This window comes from Lycorma delicatula, chromosome 1, assembly GCF_047948215.1.
Source record: "Lycorma delicatula isolate Av1 chromosome 1, ASM4794821v1, whole genome shotgun sequence".
NCBI classification, from domain to species: Eukaryota; Metazoa; Arthropoda; class Insecta; order Hemiptera; family Fulgoridae; genus Lycorma; species Lycorma delicatula.
In genome coordinates, this window is record NC_134455.1 from 1,130,555 (window position 1) to 1,150,399 (window position 19,845).

The 19,845-nt window shown below is 29.6% G+C and overlaps 1 protein-coding gene across 7 annotated transcripts in view; it reads right to left on the reverse strand.

The window, feature by feature from the left end:
- The window catches only part of Mvl (solute carrier family member malvolio), a 188,118-nt gene that overhangs the window by 66,048 nt on the left and 102,225 nt on the right, over positions 1–19,845 (reverse strand). For all 7 annotated transcript variants that reach the window (XM_075354613.1, XM_075354885.1, XM_075354680.1 and 4 more), the window contains one exon: positions 11,128–11,250. In XM_075354613.1, the coding sequence (XP_075210728.1) occupies positions 11,128–11,250 (123 nt within the window). The remainder of the gene's footprint in view (positions 1–11,127; positions 11,251–19,845) is intronic.

Here is a 19,845-nt window from a genome sequence, read left to right on the forward strand (position 1 = left end):
TTGTTAAAAATCTGATTAACTAATTTGGTACAACTTTTTCCTTCAATAACAGAGCTTCTAGATATATCGAATCTTCACTAGATCATGCACAAACACCAATTAAATATGCCAAATCCACCAACAATGGCAATATAGCTTCATCACTCTTCTTGATAGTTTATATAAAAAAGAACTGAAAATAAATAGCATAATGGCTAAAGTATATATATCTACTTACATTAGATCAAAACAACTTTGAGAGTTAGAGTGTATGAAAACTGAAGTTTTTAATCACATTTATTTATATTTAATTAAAGATCAGGAATTTCCTAATCAATACACACTAATATTCAAACAATTTATATCAGAATCTAGCTTTATACTAGAGGGGTTTTCCCAGCCCCTTTAAATCTTCTTCTTCTTCAGATTTCCAACAGAAAAAGACTCATAAATATAATAAATGAGTTATGTATCTAGAAGATATATAAATAAATTTTTATTAATATAAAAGGTGTTTAAAAAAACTTTTTCAAGAATTCATGAGATGGGTGCCCATATTGAAATAAAGAAAAGACTTGTACATCAACATAAGTCCATAAATGGTTAACTGCCATTTTGTATTTTTAACATAAAAATGTATTTCTCAGGATAAGTTGATCATATTGAGCTGAAATTTTGTATACTGCTAGAGTATCTAGAGCTTTACTAGCATAAAAATAATGAACTTGCTCAGTTTCGAAATGACAACCACGTAAATTTTTTAATTGTTAATATCTTTGCAACTGCTGGTTTATTTAAATGTTATGTTGTACAAAAAATGTTAAGAACAAAGAGAATGACACCTTATTTATTCAAATTTCTTCATAAATAACAAAGTTATGATAAAAATTCTTAAGGTGAGTTGTTACTCTCGATTAAAAACCAGTTTTCATTTCCTCTCAAATAAAATTAGATCTCAATGGGAATAATTACTTAGATTAATGTTAGCAAGTAATAAATTATAATAATTTAATAACATTGAAAATACTTCAATAAAATAGAATACTATTGAATTGATGAAAATATTATAATAAATAATATTAATATTAAAAAATAATTTGCATTAAAACAATGTTGTAATTAACAAATCATTGTTGTAAATGTAAATAAAAATTGATAAATACCCTGTTTGTTTTTTTTTCTATTGACCAAGTGAATATATTTATCAGTACTGTATGAGTTAATTATTTTTTTATCATTATCTAATTCACCATGGCAGGTAATGTGAATCATATTAATATTAACTTAGAAATGGCTGATATGCATTTAATGTAGAATCTCGCAAGTTACAACACACTTGAGGTGCGATAGCTGTATTAGGAACACATTCCCAATCAAGTGTTACCTTCCCACACGATGTTTTCATCAATTCATAAATGGCTCAGAGACATAAGAAGCTGAAAACCTTAAATATGTGGTAAATCAAGATGACTACATTCAATATGTACACCCGAATTCAAAGAGTGTGAGTTAAATGAAATATCTAATCGACCTGTAAAAAGTACTAGAGAGCTGGCCTCGGAGTTAAATGTTAGTAATGCAACTGTTTGTAAGATTTTGAATAAGCAGTAATTCCATGTTTATCACTATCAGCGAGTATAAGCTATTTTACCAAGAGATTATACTCACTGTGTTTGGCTATGCCAATAGGTTATGTAATCAAATTTTATACTAAAATGTACAAATCCAATATTTTTGAATATTTTCTTTACTGATAAGCCAAATTTACAAGATAACACATTTTTAACACCCACAACATGCACATGTGGACAACTGAAAACCCTCATGCCATTTCAGAGAACCATCAGCAACTACAATATGTATCATTTTTCTGTAAACATATGAGCTGGTATTCTGGGTGACCACTTATTCGTCTGTTTTTTACCTGAAATGCTTGATGGTGAAAGATATTTACTTTTCTTGATGGCTGATCTTCCACTTTTACTTGATGATTTGCCACTAAACACATGCAACAAAATCTGGTTCATGCTGGTTGGGCCTCTGGCTAATTACAGATTAAAAATTTGAGATCACTGGAATGAAGCATATCCAAACAGATGGATTGGTCGAACAGGCCTAATAGTACGGCCTGCAGGGTTTCCCGATCTCAATTTTCTTGACTTTTCTTATGAGGCCATTTAAAGACACTTGTACACAAGACTGCTGGATACCCTAAAAGAATTGCATTCAAAAATTCTAAACGGGATTGAGAGGATTCTTCAGACACCTGGCATCTTTGAAAGAGTCCGGCAATCAATGAAAAAATATCAGATGCATGTATTTTGAATGAGGGATGCCATTTTGGACAGCTTACTGTTGCAGTTTCTTTTACTAGGGTTTTATTATCTGATATGATAATTTATTGTTGTTAAATTGTAATTGAGAAAAAAAAAAGTTTGTTCATAAACAGTGTATGATTAATAAACAAAAAACATGTAATGCAAATCATTTTTCAATATTAATATTATTTTATTATTGTATTTTTATGATTTAGATAATATTTTATTTTAATATTTTCAATGTTATTAAATTATTATAATTTATTTCATGATAACATTAACAAAATTATTCCAGTTGAGATTGCGTCAAGTTATTTAATTTTATTCAGCAGGAAATGAAAATTTTTTTTTTAACCTACAGATTCTTTGTCATAACTTTGTTATTTATGAAGAGATTTAAATAAATAAGGTGTAATTTTCTTTTTCATAAAAGACTCAACATATATTGTAATAAAATAACATTTAAATAAACCAGTGGTTGCAAAGATATTACCAATTGAAATGTTTATCTGGCCACTATTTTGAAATATATTAAAAAACCAGGTTCAATATTTTTATACATATAAATTTCTAGGTACCCTAGCAGTATATTAAATATGAGGTCAATAGAATTAACCATTCCTGAGAAATAATTTTTACATTAAAAATATATAACGGCAGATAGCTGGTAAATTAAGCATTTATTTCAATACGTGGACCAACCCCCTAATTCTTGAAACAGTTTTTATGAACACCTTTATTTACAGGTAATTCCAAATTGCAAGGCAATCTCTCAGGAGATGATTCTATAGCCAAAAACGAGAAAAAAGGTTCATATAAACATAGGTTACAGAATGGTTCGTTAGCAAGTTTCAGCTCGTGAACATTTATCCCTGCTTTCTGCTCTCTCTGTGAAATTAAACCGTACTAAAATTCTTGGAGTACAAATCAGTAAATTGTGCCTCCTTATGGTTTTTGATCTAAGAAATAGAATAAAAGTGGTCCCAGATCTCTATCTCAATTTTTTAAGAAAAATGGTTAAAACACAAAAACCTTTTATTGGAAAATACACTTTTTTAGGTTTGAAATAAAATAACTTTTATTAATTTACCTATAAACAAATAAAAATTTTTAGTTAACTTTGTAGAGAATTTAATTCTGAGAAAATTTATGTAAATGTATATTAAAATTAAACACAAATTTGAGAAGTTCAACTTTACAACAAAAAAAAAAAACATACATACTGGATCAGAAAAGTGATAACATTTTAAACAGAACAATTTTTATCAATACTTGAACAACATAATGTTGATAAAAATAAATAGAAAACTTATCAATAACAGAAAAAAATGAATAAAAAATATATTTGAAAAAATAAAAATCACATACTTTTTGTTTTTCTAAAAATTATTAAATATCAAAATGTTTACTTTATAAAACTGCAAACATTTCTTCAAAGCAGTTGCTCAATGTGGCTGTCATTCTGTACAATGTCATAGTTCAGCTCAGCAAATCCTTGCTAGCCGAGCACATCTAGTAATTGTGAAACACATGAAGGTAATGTGACAACCTTCTGGTGCTTGAGGTGGGAGATAATTGTACCACATTCAATACTGTTTCTTCAGCATTAGCCAATTCTCACAAAACATTCATGACCAGCATCGAATCGTGGTTTAAGCACACCTGTTTTTCAAACTCGCTTCTCCAAAGCCTCAAATGTTTTACGATTTGGTACTCTTCAACCTGGATAATTTTCCTGGTATTTACACATAGCAGCCAATCCATTTTTATTTACTTTACCCTAAATTAACAACATATCTGTCAACTATCCAAATGAAAACAAATTTATGGTATCATCCACTGAGAATGACTGACCAAACAATAACAGCACAAACACAGCTCAAATAAATATTCAAATGCTAGAGACTAAACATAATTAATGATCAGAGATTACTGTACCTATGAAATATAGAAATTTTTAATAAAATTTAGAAGGAAGTCTTTCAAATTTATTTTTAGAATTTTTAGCACTTATATGTAAATTGTTCTGTTTAAAATCTAATCAGTTTTCTGATCCAGTATGTGTGTTTTGTTTCTAATTGAAATTGAACTTCTCAAATTTAGACTTTTAGAAATTTAACTAGAAATTTTTATTTGTTGGTAAATTAACAAAGTTATTTTATTCTAAACCTAAAAAAGTGTATTTTTAGCAAAAGCCGCCAAATTTATCTCTCGATTTGTACCCCAAGAATTTTTGTATGATTTAATTTCACAGAGAGCAGAAAGAAGGGGTAAATGTTTTGTGAACTGAAACTTGTTAACGAACCATTTTCTGACCTATAAATTTTTTTTCTTATTTTTGGTTATAAAATCATCTCCTAAAAGATTGCTGTGCAATTAGAAATAATTTATATAAGCACACTCTTTTGGACAAAGATATATCCAGATAAAGTCAGATTTCCACTTACTTTCATATGAATTAGAAATTACACAATATTTTTATTTTATTCAAAATCAGGACTTTCTCAAAAAACAGTTGAAAACCCAAACGGAAGTGCACGATTTATCATATAATAGTAATGTTAACTTTTCAGATCTTAATTAACTGTATTTCATACATTACTGTTTGTTTTACATTACTGATAAGTGCTTCAATACAGTTTGAGAGGTGCAGTAGTTCTCATGTATAAATTACATACTTATTGCTGTATAATTTTTTATCTATTATAAGCACTAAATATATTATAATTATAAATAATATTCTATCACACATTATTTATTAATATAAATAATATTGTGTGATCACACAATGATCAATGTATTTTTAAGAATATTAATGTTTTAAATTTGTTAAATATGTAATTTTTCGTAAATATTTTGTTAGCATATTAGAATCGCTTGAGTCTTTATCCTCTATGGCATTGTTACATCCTCTCTTTGGCCAGGCTTTTACAGCTTTGACCCAAAGCTTCTTCCAGCAAGTGTTTAATGTTTTCTGTTGTAACTCGTCTAAAGATTTTTTTACGTTTGCAATGCAATCAGTAATTGTGTATTTTTTCCAGAATTTGCTCAAAGTTAAAGATTTCTCCTCTTCCATGTCATCAAAATGTTTTTAAATGTTCAACGAATGTATTATGCTTTAAAATCTGCATTTACACACTAGTCAAGAGGTTGCAAAAGTGGTGTAGTGTTGGGTGGGAGAAACTCAACTTGGATATCTTCATCAGCTTCTTACAATAGTACCTCTGTACTACTGTAGACAACTGTACAGCCGTACAGTTGTCTAGAACAAGCAAAATTTAAATGCAAGATTTTTGGATGTTAAATACTTTTTAAACTCTGGTTTAAAACAGTTATTAAACTAATTCATATAAATATCGGCAGTCACCCAAGCACGTTTATAAGCACGCCAGAAAACCAGAAGGTTATTTTTATTTGTGTTTTTTAATGCACGAGGATTCAAGGATTTTTAAATTAACAAAGGCTTAATTAAGCAGTCTCCAAATGCAATTGTTCTGGTACATAGTGTTTCTCCTTCATGATGCTTAAAAATTGTACTGGATATTGTTTGGCAGCTTTGAAATCTGCAGAAGCTTTTTCAATTTGAAGTTTCATATTGTGCAAACTGTGTCTTTTTTTAAATCTCTTGAACCAGCCCTTCCTAGCATTAAAACTGAAACTGGATGAACTATTGGTAGAAATTTCAGATTCATTACCTGTTTCACTGGACATCCTGCGATAAAGCCACATAGTCTTTTCTTGGATTAAAGCTGAACTTAATGGCATATGCTGTTGAGTTTGGTCTTCAATCCATATCACTAACGACTTTTTGACTTTTTTCAATATCGGATTTCGCGTGTACGAAACGACCTTGGCACAAATCGGTACACTGGCTGGAATACTTTGGTGTACTTTGTCTTTATTAAACCGTACTGTACGCACAGACGACTCATTTAAGTTAAACTTTCTAGCTACAGATGCCACAGTATTTTTATTATCTAAACAATTTAGAATTTTATTTTTTTCGAATAACGATAAAACTTTTTTTTTGTTTCTTAGGTTTTAAAGTAGCACTCATTTTTGATCACAATACATAAAGGAACAGTACAGTACAAAAAAAAAAAAGGTCTTATGAACATAGTTGGAAAACACATTAAAACTCAATAACAGTACAGAGAAGTATTTAACGCAGTGTTTTTGTACACAGGCACACTTAAGCTTACATAAACTGCAAATGAATGATGATTGTGAAAGCAACGCACTGTTCATTACAATGACTCATAGGCATTTTCTGTTAGTACAGGGTAAATGCACTGAAAAATGTGTGGATATTTAATTCCGTAATGAAAATATGTACTGCACTACAGTATTTTAATATATTTTACAAGATATGATAATAACTGTGTGACTGCGTATAAGTGAAACCTATTGCATATTCAGAAATAATTTATTTTCCTAAAATTATTCAAATGCCTATAACTGAAATTGTGTAAAACATTACGCGTAAATTGAGGGTGCACTGTACTAACTTTATTTGGTTCCACAGCATTATAACTCTAAGGAAATACTTGAGAGAAGTAATAAAAAAAAACTGACAACAAAGTTGTAATACTTTCCTGACATTATTTATTTATTTTATATAGAAGAAAAATAATTATACATGAAAGAATTATCTTGGTTACCCAAGATTTCTGTTTTGGAATGGGGGCAGGTAATATCTGAAGAAGTTTTATAGTAAAATTATTATATGTTTAAAAAACCAAAAATAGTTTTAAAAATTCAAAAAATCTGTATTTTTTATTCTTTCTGATCCCCACCTCCAAAATCACCACAGAAAAATTTTTGATTTTTCTACATTTACTATGTTAAATAGAAGAAACTATTTAAAAAATCCACTAAAAAGTGTACAACCAATAAAAAGTTACCTAAGATCTCTTTTTTGGTGGTGGGGGATGAAGTTTTATAGTAATATTATTACTTAAATTTAAATAAACCCAAAAAAGTTTTGGAAAATTCAAAAGATATTTTTAAACTTTTTGATTCCCCACCCTCAATATTAACCCCCAAAACATTTTTTTGGATTGCTTGCACTACTATTATACCTAGGAAATTAAAAAAAATTAAGTTAAAAAATATGCAATAAATAAAAGATAGCTTGTTTCAGTTTTTTGGGGATGGAGAAATTTTGAGGCAAATTTAAAAAAAATGGTCAGATAAGCATGCATGAATGTACTGAGCTTAATATAAAGTGGGGTTATATTTGCAAAATTTTGAGAAAATTGACCCCCAAAAAACAGACCACTCATCTTTTGGAGATATTGACCTTAAAATTTTACCTAAAAATTTCCTCATATCACAAATTTGAACAAAATTTCATCAAAATCGATTTATCTACCCAAAAGTTCTGCCTTCAAATATACCAGTCCATGTACATACGTACGAATGATCATCCTTCCCTACTTTTTTTGTTTTTCGGGGGTCATGAAACATAAAAAAATCTATATCTCATCTTTCTACAGATTACTATACTTCCTTCTTGCAGCACAGCTCTAGAGGTATGACGCCGGTTAAGTAAAAGAAAATCTTCATTAAAAATATATAAAACTGAAAATACAGTAAACTCCTAATTATTTGCATTAATGACAGGGCCCAAGAATAATACAAATCTTCGACAACACATACAAAAATACTGAAATTTAAAATTGGTCTAATAATAAATCAGATGAAAACACCAATATTAATTAATTAATATTAAATAAAATTCAATTCAGGCTTAATAACAGAACTGTAACATATGTACTAGGTTAAAAATATACTTATTTAAATAATGGGTGAGTGTCTTTTCTTTCTTGGCATTCGATTCTTATTTTTAAGTGATTATAATTTACAAAACATCACTTTTTTCTACTTAATACATTTTTTCCCTGGACTCCAAGTAATCAAATTCTATGTTACTCAGTATAAGACTATGCAAAATAATAGGTACATGTTCCGCCTCTAAAATCACTTTCACTTCTAATTTGTCTGTCCTCATCCTCATCTTTGTTAGCAATTTTTTTTTCATCAGCAGCATTAAACACCTGCTGTCACACTTAAACCATTCATCAATACTTTAGGCATAGATTTGTTCATAACCTGTTATATTACTTTACATACACCAAAGAGCTACGATGTAACTTCACTTGTATGGCATCATTTGCATGTAATCCACTGTCCTTAGTGATAACTGGTAAACATCTTTTTTATGATTGAACTAGAATAGAAGGTTTAATTTTTTTATGCTGTAACGATATCATAAGTTACATAAAGGATAACGGTCTTCATAAAATGACTTCAGATATTTTTCTTTTAGATGTTAGAGCGTCTTCTTAAATCAAGTGATACAACAACTTCATATAAAAAAACATTAATTGGTTAACAGCTGTATTAAAACGGTTTGAATACTTAATGGATAGTAAATATTTTTTCATTATATTATGGAAAGTATTATTTAAAGTTACTGCTGTAATAAGTTACTACCACACCTACTACTTTTCAATATGATTTTATTTACATTTTTCCTTTATCTACTAAATAAGTAACAGCAAATTTTTAATAATGCTTATTAAAAAAGAAACTAGTACATATAATATATATATATATATAGTGCATAGTATATACATACACCTAGTATAAACTATTATTTTGAATTTTTAAAGCATACAAAATAATTTTCACCTCTTAAGTCATAAATAAATTACAAACTCAATACCAGTATAGTATTTTACTGTAAAACAATAACTTAAATAATAAAACATGAAACTCAAAATTTTCATATTTTGCAAATTCTGATCTTATTAAATTTACAAACTAAGGACATTTTCAAGCATTTTTATTATATTTATTTATAGAAATATTTAGATTAAAAATCTGAAAAAAACTTAAAGTAAATGTTTAAGAATCCTTTAAGATAGGGGATATTTGATGAATCCATCAGCAATAGCCATTTTAATAATATTAATAACATCATTTGCTTAGATTTAATAAAGTCATCAATGACTAACAAACCAGACAGTAAAGAATAAGTACTAGCTTAATAAGCTTATGCCATTTTAACTATTAACAAAGCTGCATGTGGTATCACACCAGGAGATAGAGTACAGTCACACAGCATGACCACTGCATGATAGTTAAGTAACAGTATTCTTTTTAACTTTCTCTGCTTAATTGAATTTCTGTAGGCAAATAAGTACAAATTAATATGCAGCTGTGATCTAGCTGCGCATTAATAAAAGCTAGAGCAATATATATTAATCTACTAATGAAATGTCAATACTAGTCACAATACTTTTACATAAAACCAACTCCAACATTATCACATGATAATGTTAAGAGTTGCTTTAAAATTATATGACATTAAAAGTTCGGTGTATTAATTAATATTACTGCATTTAAGAAAAAAACTGAAGCTTTGATAATGAAAATTAATGTTACATGTGAGTATACATTTACATTAATAAAAATATTATAACAAACAAAAAAAGTAAAATATACATTAATTTAAATTTCTTCAACTGTTTATGTATACCATTAATTATAAAAATTACTTCTAAGTAAGTGCTACTGGGTGATGAATAAACTGAAAATTAAGAAATTCCAAAATCAATAACATGTTAATTACAAAAAAACTGTAAAATGTTAAGACAGATGGGGACTACAATTTATTAAATACTTCTGATCCAATCATGTGTTTTTAATAAATATTACATCTCTAAATTTTATTTAGCTTACATTACATCTAGTATGCACTTTGTTTTTAGATTGAATAACATGTTTAGCTGTTATATAACATGAAATTTACAAAGAGGTGGGAAAAACATTTTGATTCAAACTGTCTTAAAAGAATTTAAAAATCTATGCAGCTAATATAAAAAAACTATAACTGAGCAAAGGATGAAGTTTATAAAATATAAATACATAAACTGAACTACCTGGTTATCAGATACTATATCTTATTTGTAATCTAGATAGGAACTCTCAATCAAAATTTAAAAAAAAAAAATATATATATATATTTTTTGAGTGAAGATTAAATAAATTTAATTTCCTTTAATTTTTGTCTCACAGATATATTTTACTACAATTCGTACACAGCAAGTAAATCACAAAATACTGTCTCTAAGGGTTGAACCACCTCACTACCTCAACTGAAATTAAAAAAAAGAAAGATATTTCTGTAAAAGTTGTACACCGATTTGGTCTGATTTTTATCACTTGAAAATTGTTAAAATCCATCCTGATTGTGTAAATTAAAAAAAAACTTTACCAACAGGCAGTTCAATTTTTTGTTATATAACTTTTTTTTATTAAAGAACAAAATTCTGAGCAAATAAACATAAAAAAAATCTACATTTTGTTGAAAGGGGGAACCCACTGGTAGATATTTCAGTTAAGAAATAATAGACACTGCTAAGATTTCAATTATGTAAACCGTTAATCTACTTAAAATAAAGTCATTCTTAAAGGTATGTTAAAAAGGTCATGTACTATACAAACAGTAAAAAGATAAAACTCAAGTTAATAAAATACATAAACAAAAGCTATTCAATACCTTTTGTTTGTTTAAAAGTAACAAATAAAATAGTACTTATAATAACTATTAAAAATTGAAACTAAAAAACACCAAAGCCTCCTTAAGCACTCTTCTGCTTTAGCTAACATGAATGAAAAGACATGAAAGTACAGACAGAACCTAACACAATCAAACCTTAAACAGAAAGTTTTAGCATTTACCACTTTTTTGGATATCAAACAATCATCCCTAAAACATAAATCTTAGAAACCAGCATTTTAATAAAAATAAACAACTTACTTTATATTTTGCTGTAGTTCCAGACTTTAAATCAGATTCAATATTTCCTGGATCCAAATATGCAATGCTCATTAAAAATCCTGGACCAGTGAATGCCCATAATTTGCGGAAACTAAAACCAGACTGTAACAGAGATAAAAAAATGAAAATTGCCTTATTATTGGTAATACAGAAATGTCTAATGCTTTACACCACAACTTATTGGAATTATTTTTATGTTATTTTTTTAGAAGTGTCGAATATATCCATGTTAATTGCTATTTCATACGGAAAAACATGAAGACAAAACATTATATAGCCACTGCTGTTATGTTTACATAATACTTCTGTACAAAGGCATTCAAACTCAAAAAGTCATTTATTCCTAATACTCAAAAAGTGCAACCCTACAAACAGTTTATGGCAACGTAATTAAACATAGCACATATAAATAATATTTATACCTACAAAAATTAACAACATGCTCTCTGTAAAAATAACTAGACAATAAGATATCAATATAAACTATTAAATATCATACGTAAAAAGATAGTAATCACCACATAGAGATATTAAACTTAGCTCAAAAAAGTAATGAGTTCAAAAACTGAATATATGAAATTTACACACACGCTAAAACTAGCAAAACTAACATATTACAAAAAAAAACACAAACAAACATTATATACTTTTCACCAAATGATAAATTTAATTGTCACCTAACAAAACATTGTTAACATGTACTCGTTTAAAACGATGATGAAGGAACAAAATAAAAGATTAAAAACTTTTTTTAGCATATCTGCAATATACTAATCATTGGCCAGTCAATTAACATGTCTTTGCCTTACGTCAACAGGCTCTAGATTGATTATTAATCTGGCTGGTTTCTTTATCACATCCTCGTTTCAGTGTTCATGCCTAAGCCTTCTCAATTCTTTAAGCATGAATAAAAAAAAACACTGGAGTCAACATTACGTAATGCTAATTTACAGTTATGAATAATCCATTTAAAGTTTTTATTTGTTTAAAAATACATATACTATGAAATTATTGATAATTTCTAGAACAATAGATTTACATTAAGAAATATAGATGATACAAATCTATTAAATATTAGCAGAATTCCAGGGGAAAAATTAAAATAAAAAAATGTAATTCAAAGGAATTGATTTATAATCAAAGAAATAGAAAAAAGTTTTTTTCTCATTAATATTTTTTCCATCTTCTATGCAAACCTGAAATTTTAGTCATATACCAACAACTGGATCTAGCTTACAAATATTCACCAGGACTACTTGTACATTTGTGGAGCATTATTACAATTAAACTTCAAATACAATCTCATAGATAATATAAGTCTGGTTGGTAGTTCATTAGCTATTCTGTAGTTTAAATTATGTAATTCATAAGACAATTTTAACTATATTCTTAAAAGCAACATGTATATAAAAACATTTTTATTTGATATTACTTTCGTGTCTAGTGCAATAGCTTTAGAAGGGAAAGTATTATAATCAGGCTAGTTTGGACATATGCGGTTTTCACCAGATCATTGAACCCAAAAAAACCGAATGGAAATTTTCCAAATGTATGTGTGTGTGTGTGTGTGTGTGTGTGTGTGATCAGTGTCAAACTCTAAATCACTTTATATCTCCAGAACTACTTGACCGATTTTGACCAACCAAAAAAAACCTGTAACCAATTTTGACCAAGTAACCTGACCAAAAAAAAATATAGAAAAATATATAGGGAACAAAAACAGATGGAACAAAGAAATATTAAAAGAAATTTATTAAAATATACTGACAATAAATAAAATAAATACGTTTTATTCTATACAGTTTGAGTAAATTTTAAATATTAAAAATTAATAAACTAACTAATAAATATGGGAATAATTAATCAGAAAAAGTTCATTTTTGGGCATTTTTAACAATGAATTTGTTATCCATTTTCTCAGGTTTGGCACGTATAGTAATTTATCCACTTGCGTATCATTATAATTATTATTAATTCTGGCTTGTCAATATTGTTTTATTCCTTTTTTCACATTTTTATTATGTTGCATTAAGTAAATGTATTGTATTTCTGTTCTGTGGAATATATTACTTTGTAAAGCTTCACCAACAATACAGGACAAACATTGTATGAGTTGTTTGGCTTGTTGAGAAGTGCTGTAAGAAGTGATTTCTGATGACTGACGGCCAGGCTGAAAAGCGCCTATAAAAAAATTATTTTTTTTCTGTTACATGGTCAAATGAAAAATGCCATGTCTTATCTCAAGTCAAGTCTTATCTCCCTTTAATGATGAAAGCTTTGTTCATCAAACTAATAAAAAGTATGATGATTTATCTATAAAAATCGATCTTAGTATATTCCTGACCGACTGTCTTCTTGCAGAAGATGAATATTTGTCTCATATGGAGAAAAAGTTGAAAAATTGCCCATTTTGCTATCACATGATATAATAAAAAAAGTATGGGTTCAATCTACAAAGAGCCTATTAGTGGAAAAGCAGTCCTCAAAATATCATTATATTTATATTAATAGATATGAGTACTCTTAAAAAATAATCAATCAGGCATCAGCATCATAAGTGTTAAAGTAGTTAAAGTGTTAAGTAGTTTAGAGACTAGTAATTTTTAATGAATTTTGAACTTTAGAATGATGTACTTCAAAAATTGTATATTTTTTGTCAATGTTTTATCTTTAAATGAGGAAATATTGTCATTATTAGCAAAATAAAACCAAAAGTAATCAATTTCTGTGATTTTTTTACAAATAATAAGTATTAAAAACTTGTATTTTTTTACAAAAAATAAGTATTTAAATAATAAATGTTATTATTCTAAAAACAAATAATCAACCAGGCATCAAAAATATGTTCCTAAAAAAATAAGTTTAGTGTTACTCTTCAACAGCTATTACATAATGAATATAACAAGAAAGAAATAAACAAATGTTGTGACAATTGTCTATTGAGAATATGATGCACATCATTCAATTTGTTTCAACAAGGAAGTTTGTAGCGATAAAATTATTGTTGTTTGAGTCAGTTCTAGCTAATAACAAAATTAAAAATTATGACATTAAAGATGCATACAAAGCATTTGAAACTGAAGATCAATTACATACTGTAGTGAGCACCATTTTTCATTCTGGTATCTCTTTAATTCTAACTGATTAAGCGCCACATTTCCATTATTATCATTTCAATGATAATATTGAAACCGAATTCTTTACTACATCGTATAAAATTTTTCAAAGGCAGGACGCCAGATATTTCATGTACACGACATTGCAATAACATTTTTCAGACTCTCTCTCTTTTTCTGTTTAGCCTCTGGAACTACCGTAAGGTATTACTTCAGAGGATAAATGAGGATGATATGTATGAATGTGAATGAAGTGTACTCTTGCACAGTCTCAGGTCGACCACTCCTGAAAAGTGTGGTTAATTGTAACCCAACCACCAAAGCACACCGGTATCCACAATCTAGTATTCAAATCCGTATAAAAGAAACTGCCTTTAGTAAGATTTGAACCTTAGAACTCTCCACTTCAAAATCAGTTGATTTGCGAAGACGAGTTAAACACTAGACCAGTCCCCCGTGGGGGCTCTGTTGAGCTCGAACAATTATAACATCACAGAATCTTTCTTTTGGCACAATTTTTCTGTTCAGAATTACATATGGCGATAATTTATTTCTGTCAGCAGTAGCACTCAACGTAACAGTTACTCTTACTTTCTCATATCCTGTTGTTTTTAAAAAGTTATAGTTTTTGTCCCTTCTCACTTACAGTGTAATTTGGTAGCATGTCAAAGAACACAGCAACTTCATCAACATTACCAATTTGACTGAGAGAGTATTGTTTCTTTAATCGTATATCGATTATGGAACGATGACATTGCACTAATTTATGTTTGTAATCTGATGGTAACTTCTAGCAAATGGAGATTCTGTGACGTAATGACATTTCATGAATTTCTCACACCATCCATGGCTAGCTTTAAACTGAAGACCATTGTTCCTGGTTATTTCTCTGGCCTTTACATCAGTCCATATCTTGTTACTGGATAACCTTTGGCGCGGAGTTCCTTGAAATAGGTCACAGCAGTATCGATTTCCGGATATTTTCCGTATTTCGGTCCCGAAAAAGATTTCTTCGTTCGTTTACACCAAACATACTGCCCCACCGACGCACATTTGCTTCGTTTACCGGCAACAACTCGATTTGCGATCTGTTCGGCGCGGTAAAGTAACCTTCCGTTTAAATTCTTACGTGAAAAGCTTTTCTGCGATGATGAAACGGTCAGAAAAAGACAAGAAATACGTAGAACTGAATGGTTATGAAAAAAAACGGTCGAATTACAACTACAGTAGTATATCGTAGCCTGTACGACATCGAATGATTGTAAGACAAAAAACGTGAAAGATCATCATACAAAAAGCACATGCACAAATTCCAGAACGATGACTCATCACTAAATTACGATGTCAACAGTGAAAAAGCTGTTGACATGTAATGCTCTTTGAAAGTCATCTTTCTAGAAATTTGTGTATGTTCTATACACGATGAGAAATGTACTTTTTCCCGAGTTTCCTGTATGGTCTCGATTCGATGTTGAACAGGCATACGGATTCAAAAAATTTCAGTTTTAGAACTACGCGTTTGTCATATGGCATTAGACCTCCAACTGAAGAAGCACCTCGAATTTAAGCTGCACCTGACATTTTGAGCCTTTTTATAAAAAAAAAGGTGCGTTTTAAATTCGAAGCAATACGGTATATTTTAAAATTAAAATAGAAAATATTTTTTAATTTTAATATGAAACATATTTTATATTAACTCATGTGAATAATATAAGGATATCTGTAATGAAAATAAATCAATTCTTTGTATTTTATTCCCATAAACTTAAAAAAGAGTGGATGAGGATTTAATATGCAAACAAAGAGCTTCATCATAAAGTGTCTTAAATGTTAAGATTTATATAGAGAAGTAGTTAATATATTTGTATATTTTTACATGTTTTTTAAAAGACCGAACCTAATGATCAAAATCAAAATGAGATATTTTCTTATTGATCTTTTATTTAATGTAAAATTAATTACGATATCAAAATAGCAATAAAAATGTTTGTCGCAATAATAAAAATTCTTTAGTAATAATTGCAAAATTTCCAACTTCTATCTAATAACAAAATTGATAAAAATGTGTCTCAAGTGCAAACAAAACAAAATACTCAATTAACTACAGAATATAATATCAATTACGTAATATAAATGATTTTATTCGACGTCAGCGTTTTTTTTAAGTGAAACACACATAAAGTTGACATACACACTGAACATAAAGAACTCCACGGTTACAAAAAATGTCACGAAATAATGGAATAGTTAAAAGAATTCGGTTTTCATATTTATGTTAGTTATATTATTAACTTTTTCATCACAAAATTTGTCGCAGTTGGCACCACTGTGCGACCTTCACTGTGTATCCGTTTGGCAGTCTTACTCTCAGCCATGAGAGCACACTTTAGCAGAAAGCTCGTTGCGTGATTTGGTTGGGTTGAAACAAGACTGGTTATAACAGTTCAGCGCAATTATCGACGTGAATATACCGCTGCCGCGCCTACGAATAAAACAGTACTCCAGTGGTTTAATCAGTTTAAGGAAACAGGCAGGCCGTCCGTATCTGAACAGAATGTGACACGGATCCGAGCATCTTGTATGAGTAGACGTAAAAAGTAATTAGCAAGGCGCAGTTTAGAATTATGAACACCTAAATCCACAACAAAGAGATGGGTAGAGGCTTTTACGACTACGCGTGTATAACATAAAACTTTTTTTATGTAAGAAATCAAACCCGACGAACAAAGTGAAAAGATTAGAGTTTGCAGCTTTAATGCCTAACACAACATTAATGAAAATGAGGATTACCTGAAAATGTAATTTTTCATACGGGGCGACATTCCACATTAGTCGGTCGATAAATCAACACAATTTCAGAATTTGGGGATCACAGGCACTCTCTAATATCAGCGTTACTCTCCCAAAGTTAATGTTCGGTGCGGACCGATGAATGATCGTTCATTTTTGTAGAAAGAACAATTTCTGCAATGCGTTTCAACTTTATGTCTATCAGATATACGGCACTCCGTTGAATTACAGCAACCGTGTCCGTGCTGCATTAAACATCCGGTTTCAAAACTGGTACGTTGGAAGAGAGGGGTCGATCGTATGGGTACCAAGAAGAAGCATACATGACCCCGCTAATTTCTTGTTGTCGGGGCATGTAAAAAACATTGTTTATTCGAAAAAGATTTGTGACATCAGTCACTTGCGTGACAGAATTGTTGCGGCAGAACCATTCATTACACCCGACGCGCTAGCGATTAAGTGGGAATAGCTGAATTACCGTCTGGACGTGTGCGGGACAACAAATGGTGCACATATCGAAGTATATTAAACTTCAGAATTTAACCTTTCAGAATATATACTCATGTAAGTTATATTTAAAATATACATTTTTTGACCTTCAAAATCACAGCTTGCTGGTAATATTTCAATGTATAAATTCCTCATTTTTCCTCTGACGTATACTTTTTAACTGTAATAAATATAATCAGTGATAAGTCTAACCGTAAACAATAAAATTCCTATTTATAACATGAGCATCTAACAATTTTCATGTCCTCAATATAAACTTTTCTATGCCCCAAAAATTAAAAAATATGGTACACTTCTAATCAACAGATTATATAAAGAATTAAAATTTCTCTTAAGTACAAAAAAAACTTAATATAAAATTAAAAAATTACATACACTATATCAATTCTTACTTATTCTTTAACGATTACAACGATGTGTGTTTTTGGTTTATAATTGTTTTTAGATCAGCACCAACTAGTATGGATTAATAGAGATACATAACTAACAACGGTCATATTTTTTTAATTACTGTAATAAAACAAATAAGTAGAGTAAATAAATAAGTATGAGTAATTAACTCAGTATCAAAAAATGGGCAGGCAAGAGTAGGTTTCGTGATGAGCAAGAAGACAGGGAGGAGAGTGGAGTATTTCAAGACGCATAGCGATAGAATCATTGTAATAAGGATAAAATCAAAACCTAAACCGACAACGATTGTTAACGTCTATATGCCTACAAGCGCCCATGATGATGATGAGGTAGAGTGTGTATACGAAGAGATTGATGAAGCAATTAAACACGTAAAAGGAGATGAAAATTTAATAATAGTTGGAGATTGGAATGCAAGCATTGGAAACGGCAAGGAAGGAAATATAGTGGGTGAATACGGGCTGGGCAAAAGGAATGAAAGAGGGGACCGACTTATAGAGTTTTGCACAAAGTATAATTTAGTAACTGCCAACACCCAATTTAAAAAACATAATAGAAGAATATACACTTGGAAAAAGCCAGGCGATACTGCAAGGTATCAGATAGATTATATCATGGTTAAGCAAAGATTTAGAAATCAACTCGTGGACTGCAAAACTTACCCTGGAGCAGACATTGATAGCGACCGTAATTTGGTGATAATGAAATGTAGATTGGGGTTTAAAAACCTGAAGAAAAGGTGTAAGATGAATCGGTGGAATTTAGAGAAGCTTGAGGAAGAGGAGGTAAAGAAGATTTTTGAGGAGGACATCGCAAGAGGTCTGAGTAAAAAAGATAAGGTAGAAAATGTAGAAGAAGAATGGGAGAATGTTAAAAAGGAAATTCTTAAATCAGCAGAAGAAAACTTAGTCGGAATAAGGAGAACTGGTAGAAAACCTTGGGTTTCAAACGATATATTGCAGCTGATGGATGAACGTAAAAAAAAAAAGCATGCTAGTGATGAAGATAGTAAAAGGAACTATCGGCAATTAAGAAATGCTATAAACAGGAAGTGCAAACTGGCGAAAGAAGAGTGGATTAAAGAAAAGTGTTCAGAAGTGGAAAGAGAAATGAACGTTGGTAAAATAAACGGAGCATACAGGAAAGTTAAGGAAAATTTTGGGGTACATAAATTAAAATCTAATAATGTGTTAAACAAAGATGGTACACGGATATATAATACGAAAGGTAAAGTCGATAGATGGGTGGAATATATTGAAGAGTTATACGGAGGAAATGAATTAGAAAATGGTGTTATAGAGGAAGAAGAAGAAGTTGAGAAGAATGAAATGGGAGAAACAATACTGAGATCTGAATTTAAGAGAGCATTAAAAGATTTAAATGGCAGAAAGGCTCCTGGAATAGATGGAATACCTGTAGAATTACTGCGCAGTGCAGGTGAGGAAGCGATTATACAAACTGGTGTGTAATATTTATGAAAAAGGGGAATTTCCGTCAGACTTCAAAAAAAGTGTTATAGTAATGATAACAAAGAAAGCAGGGGCAGATAAATGTGAAGAATACAGAACAATTAGTTTAACAAGTCGTGCATCAAAAATCTTAACTAGAATTCTATACAGAAGAATTGAGAAGACAGAAGTGTTAGGAGAAGACCGATTTGGTTTCAGGAAAAGTATAGGGACAAGGAAAGCAATTTTAGGCCTCAGATTAATAGTAGAAGGAACATTAAAGAAAAACAAACCGACATACTTGGCGTTTATAGACCTAGAAAAGTTATTCGATAACGTAGACTGGAATAAAATGTTCAGCATTTAAAAAAAATTAGGGTTCAAATACAGAGATAGAAGAACAATTGCTAACATGTACAGGA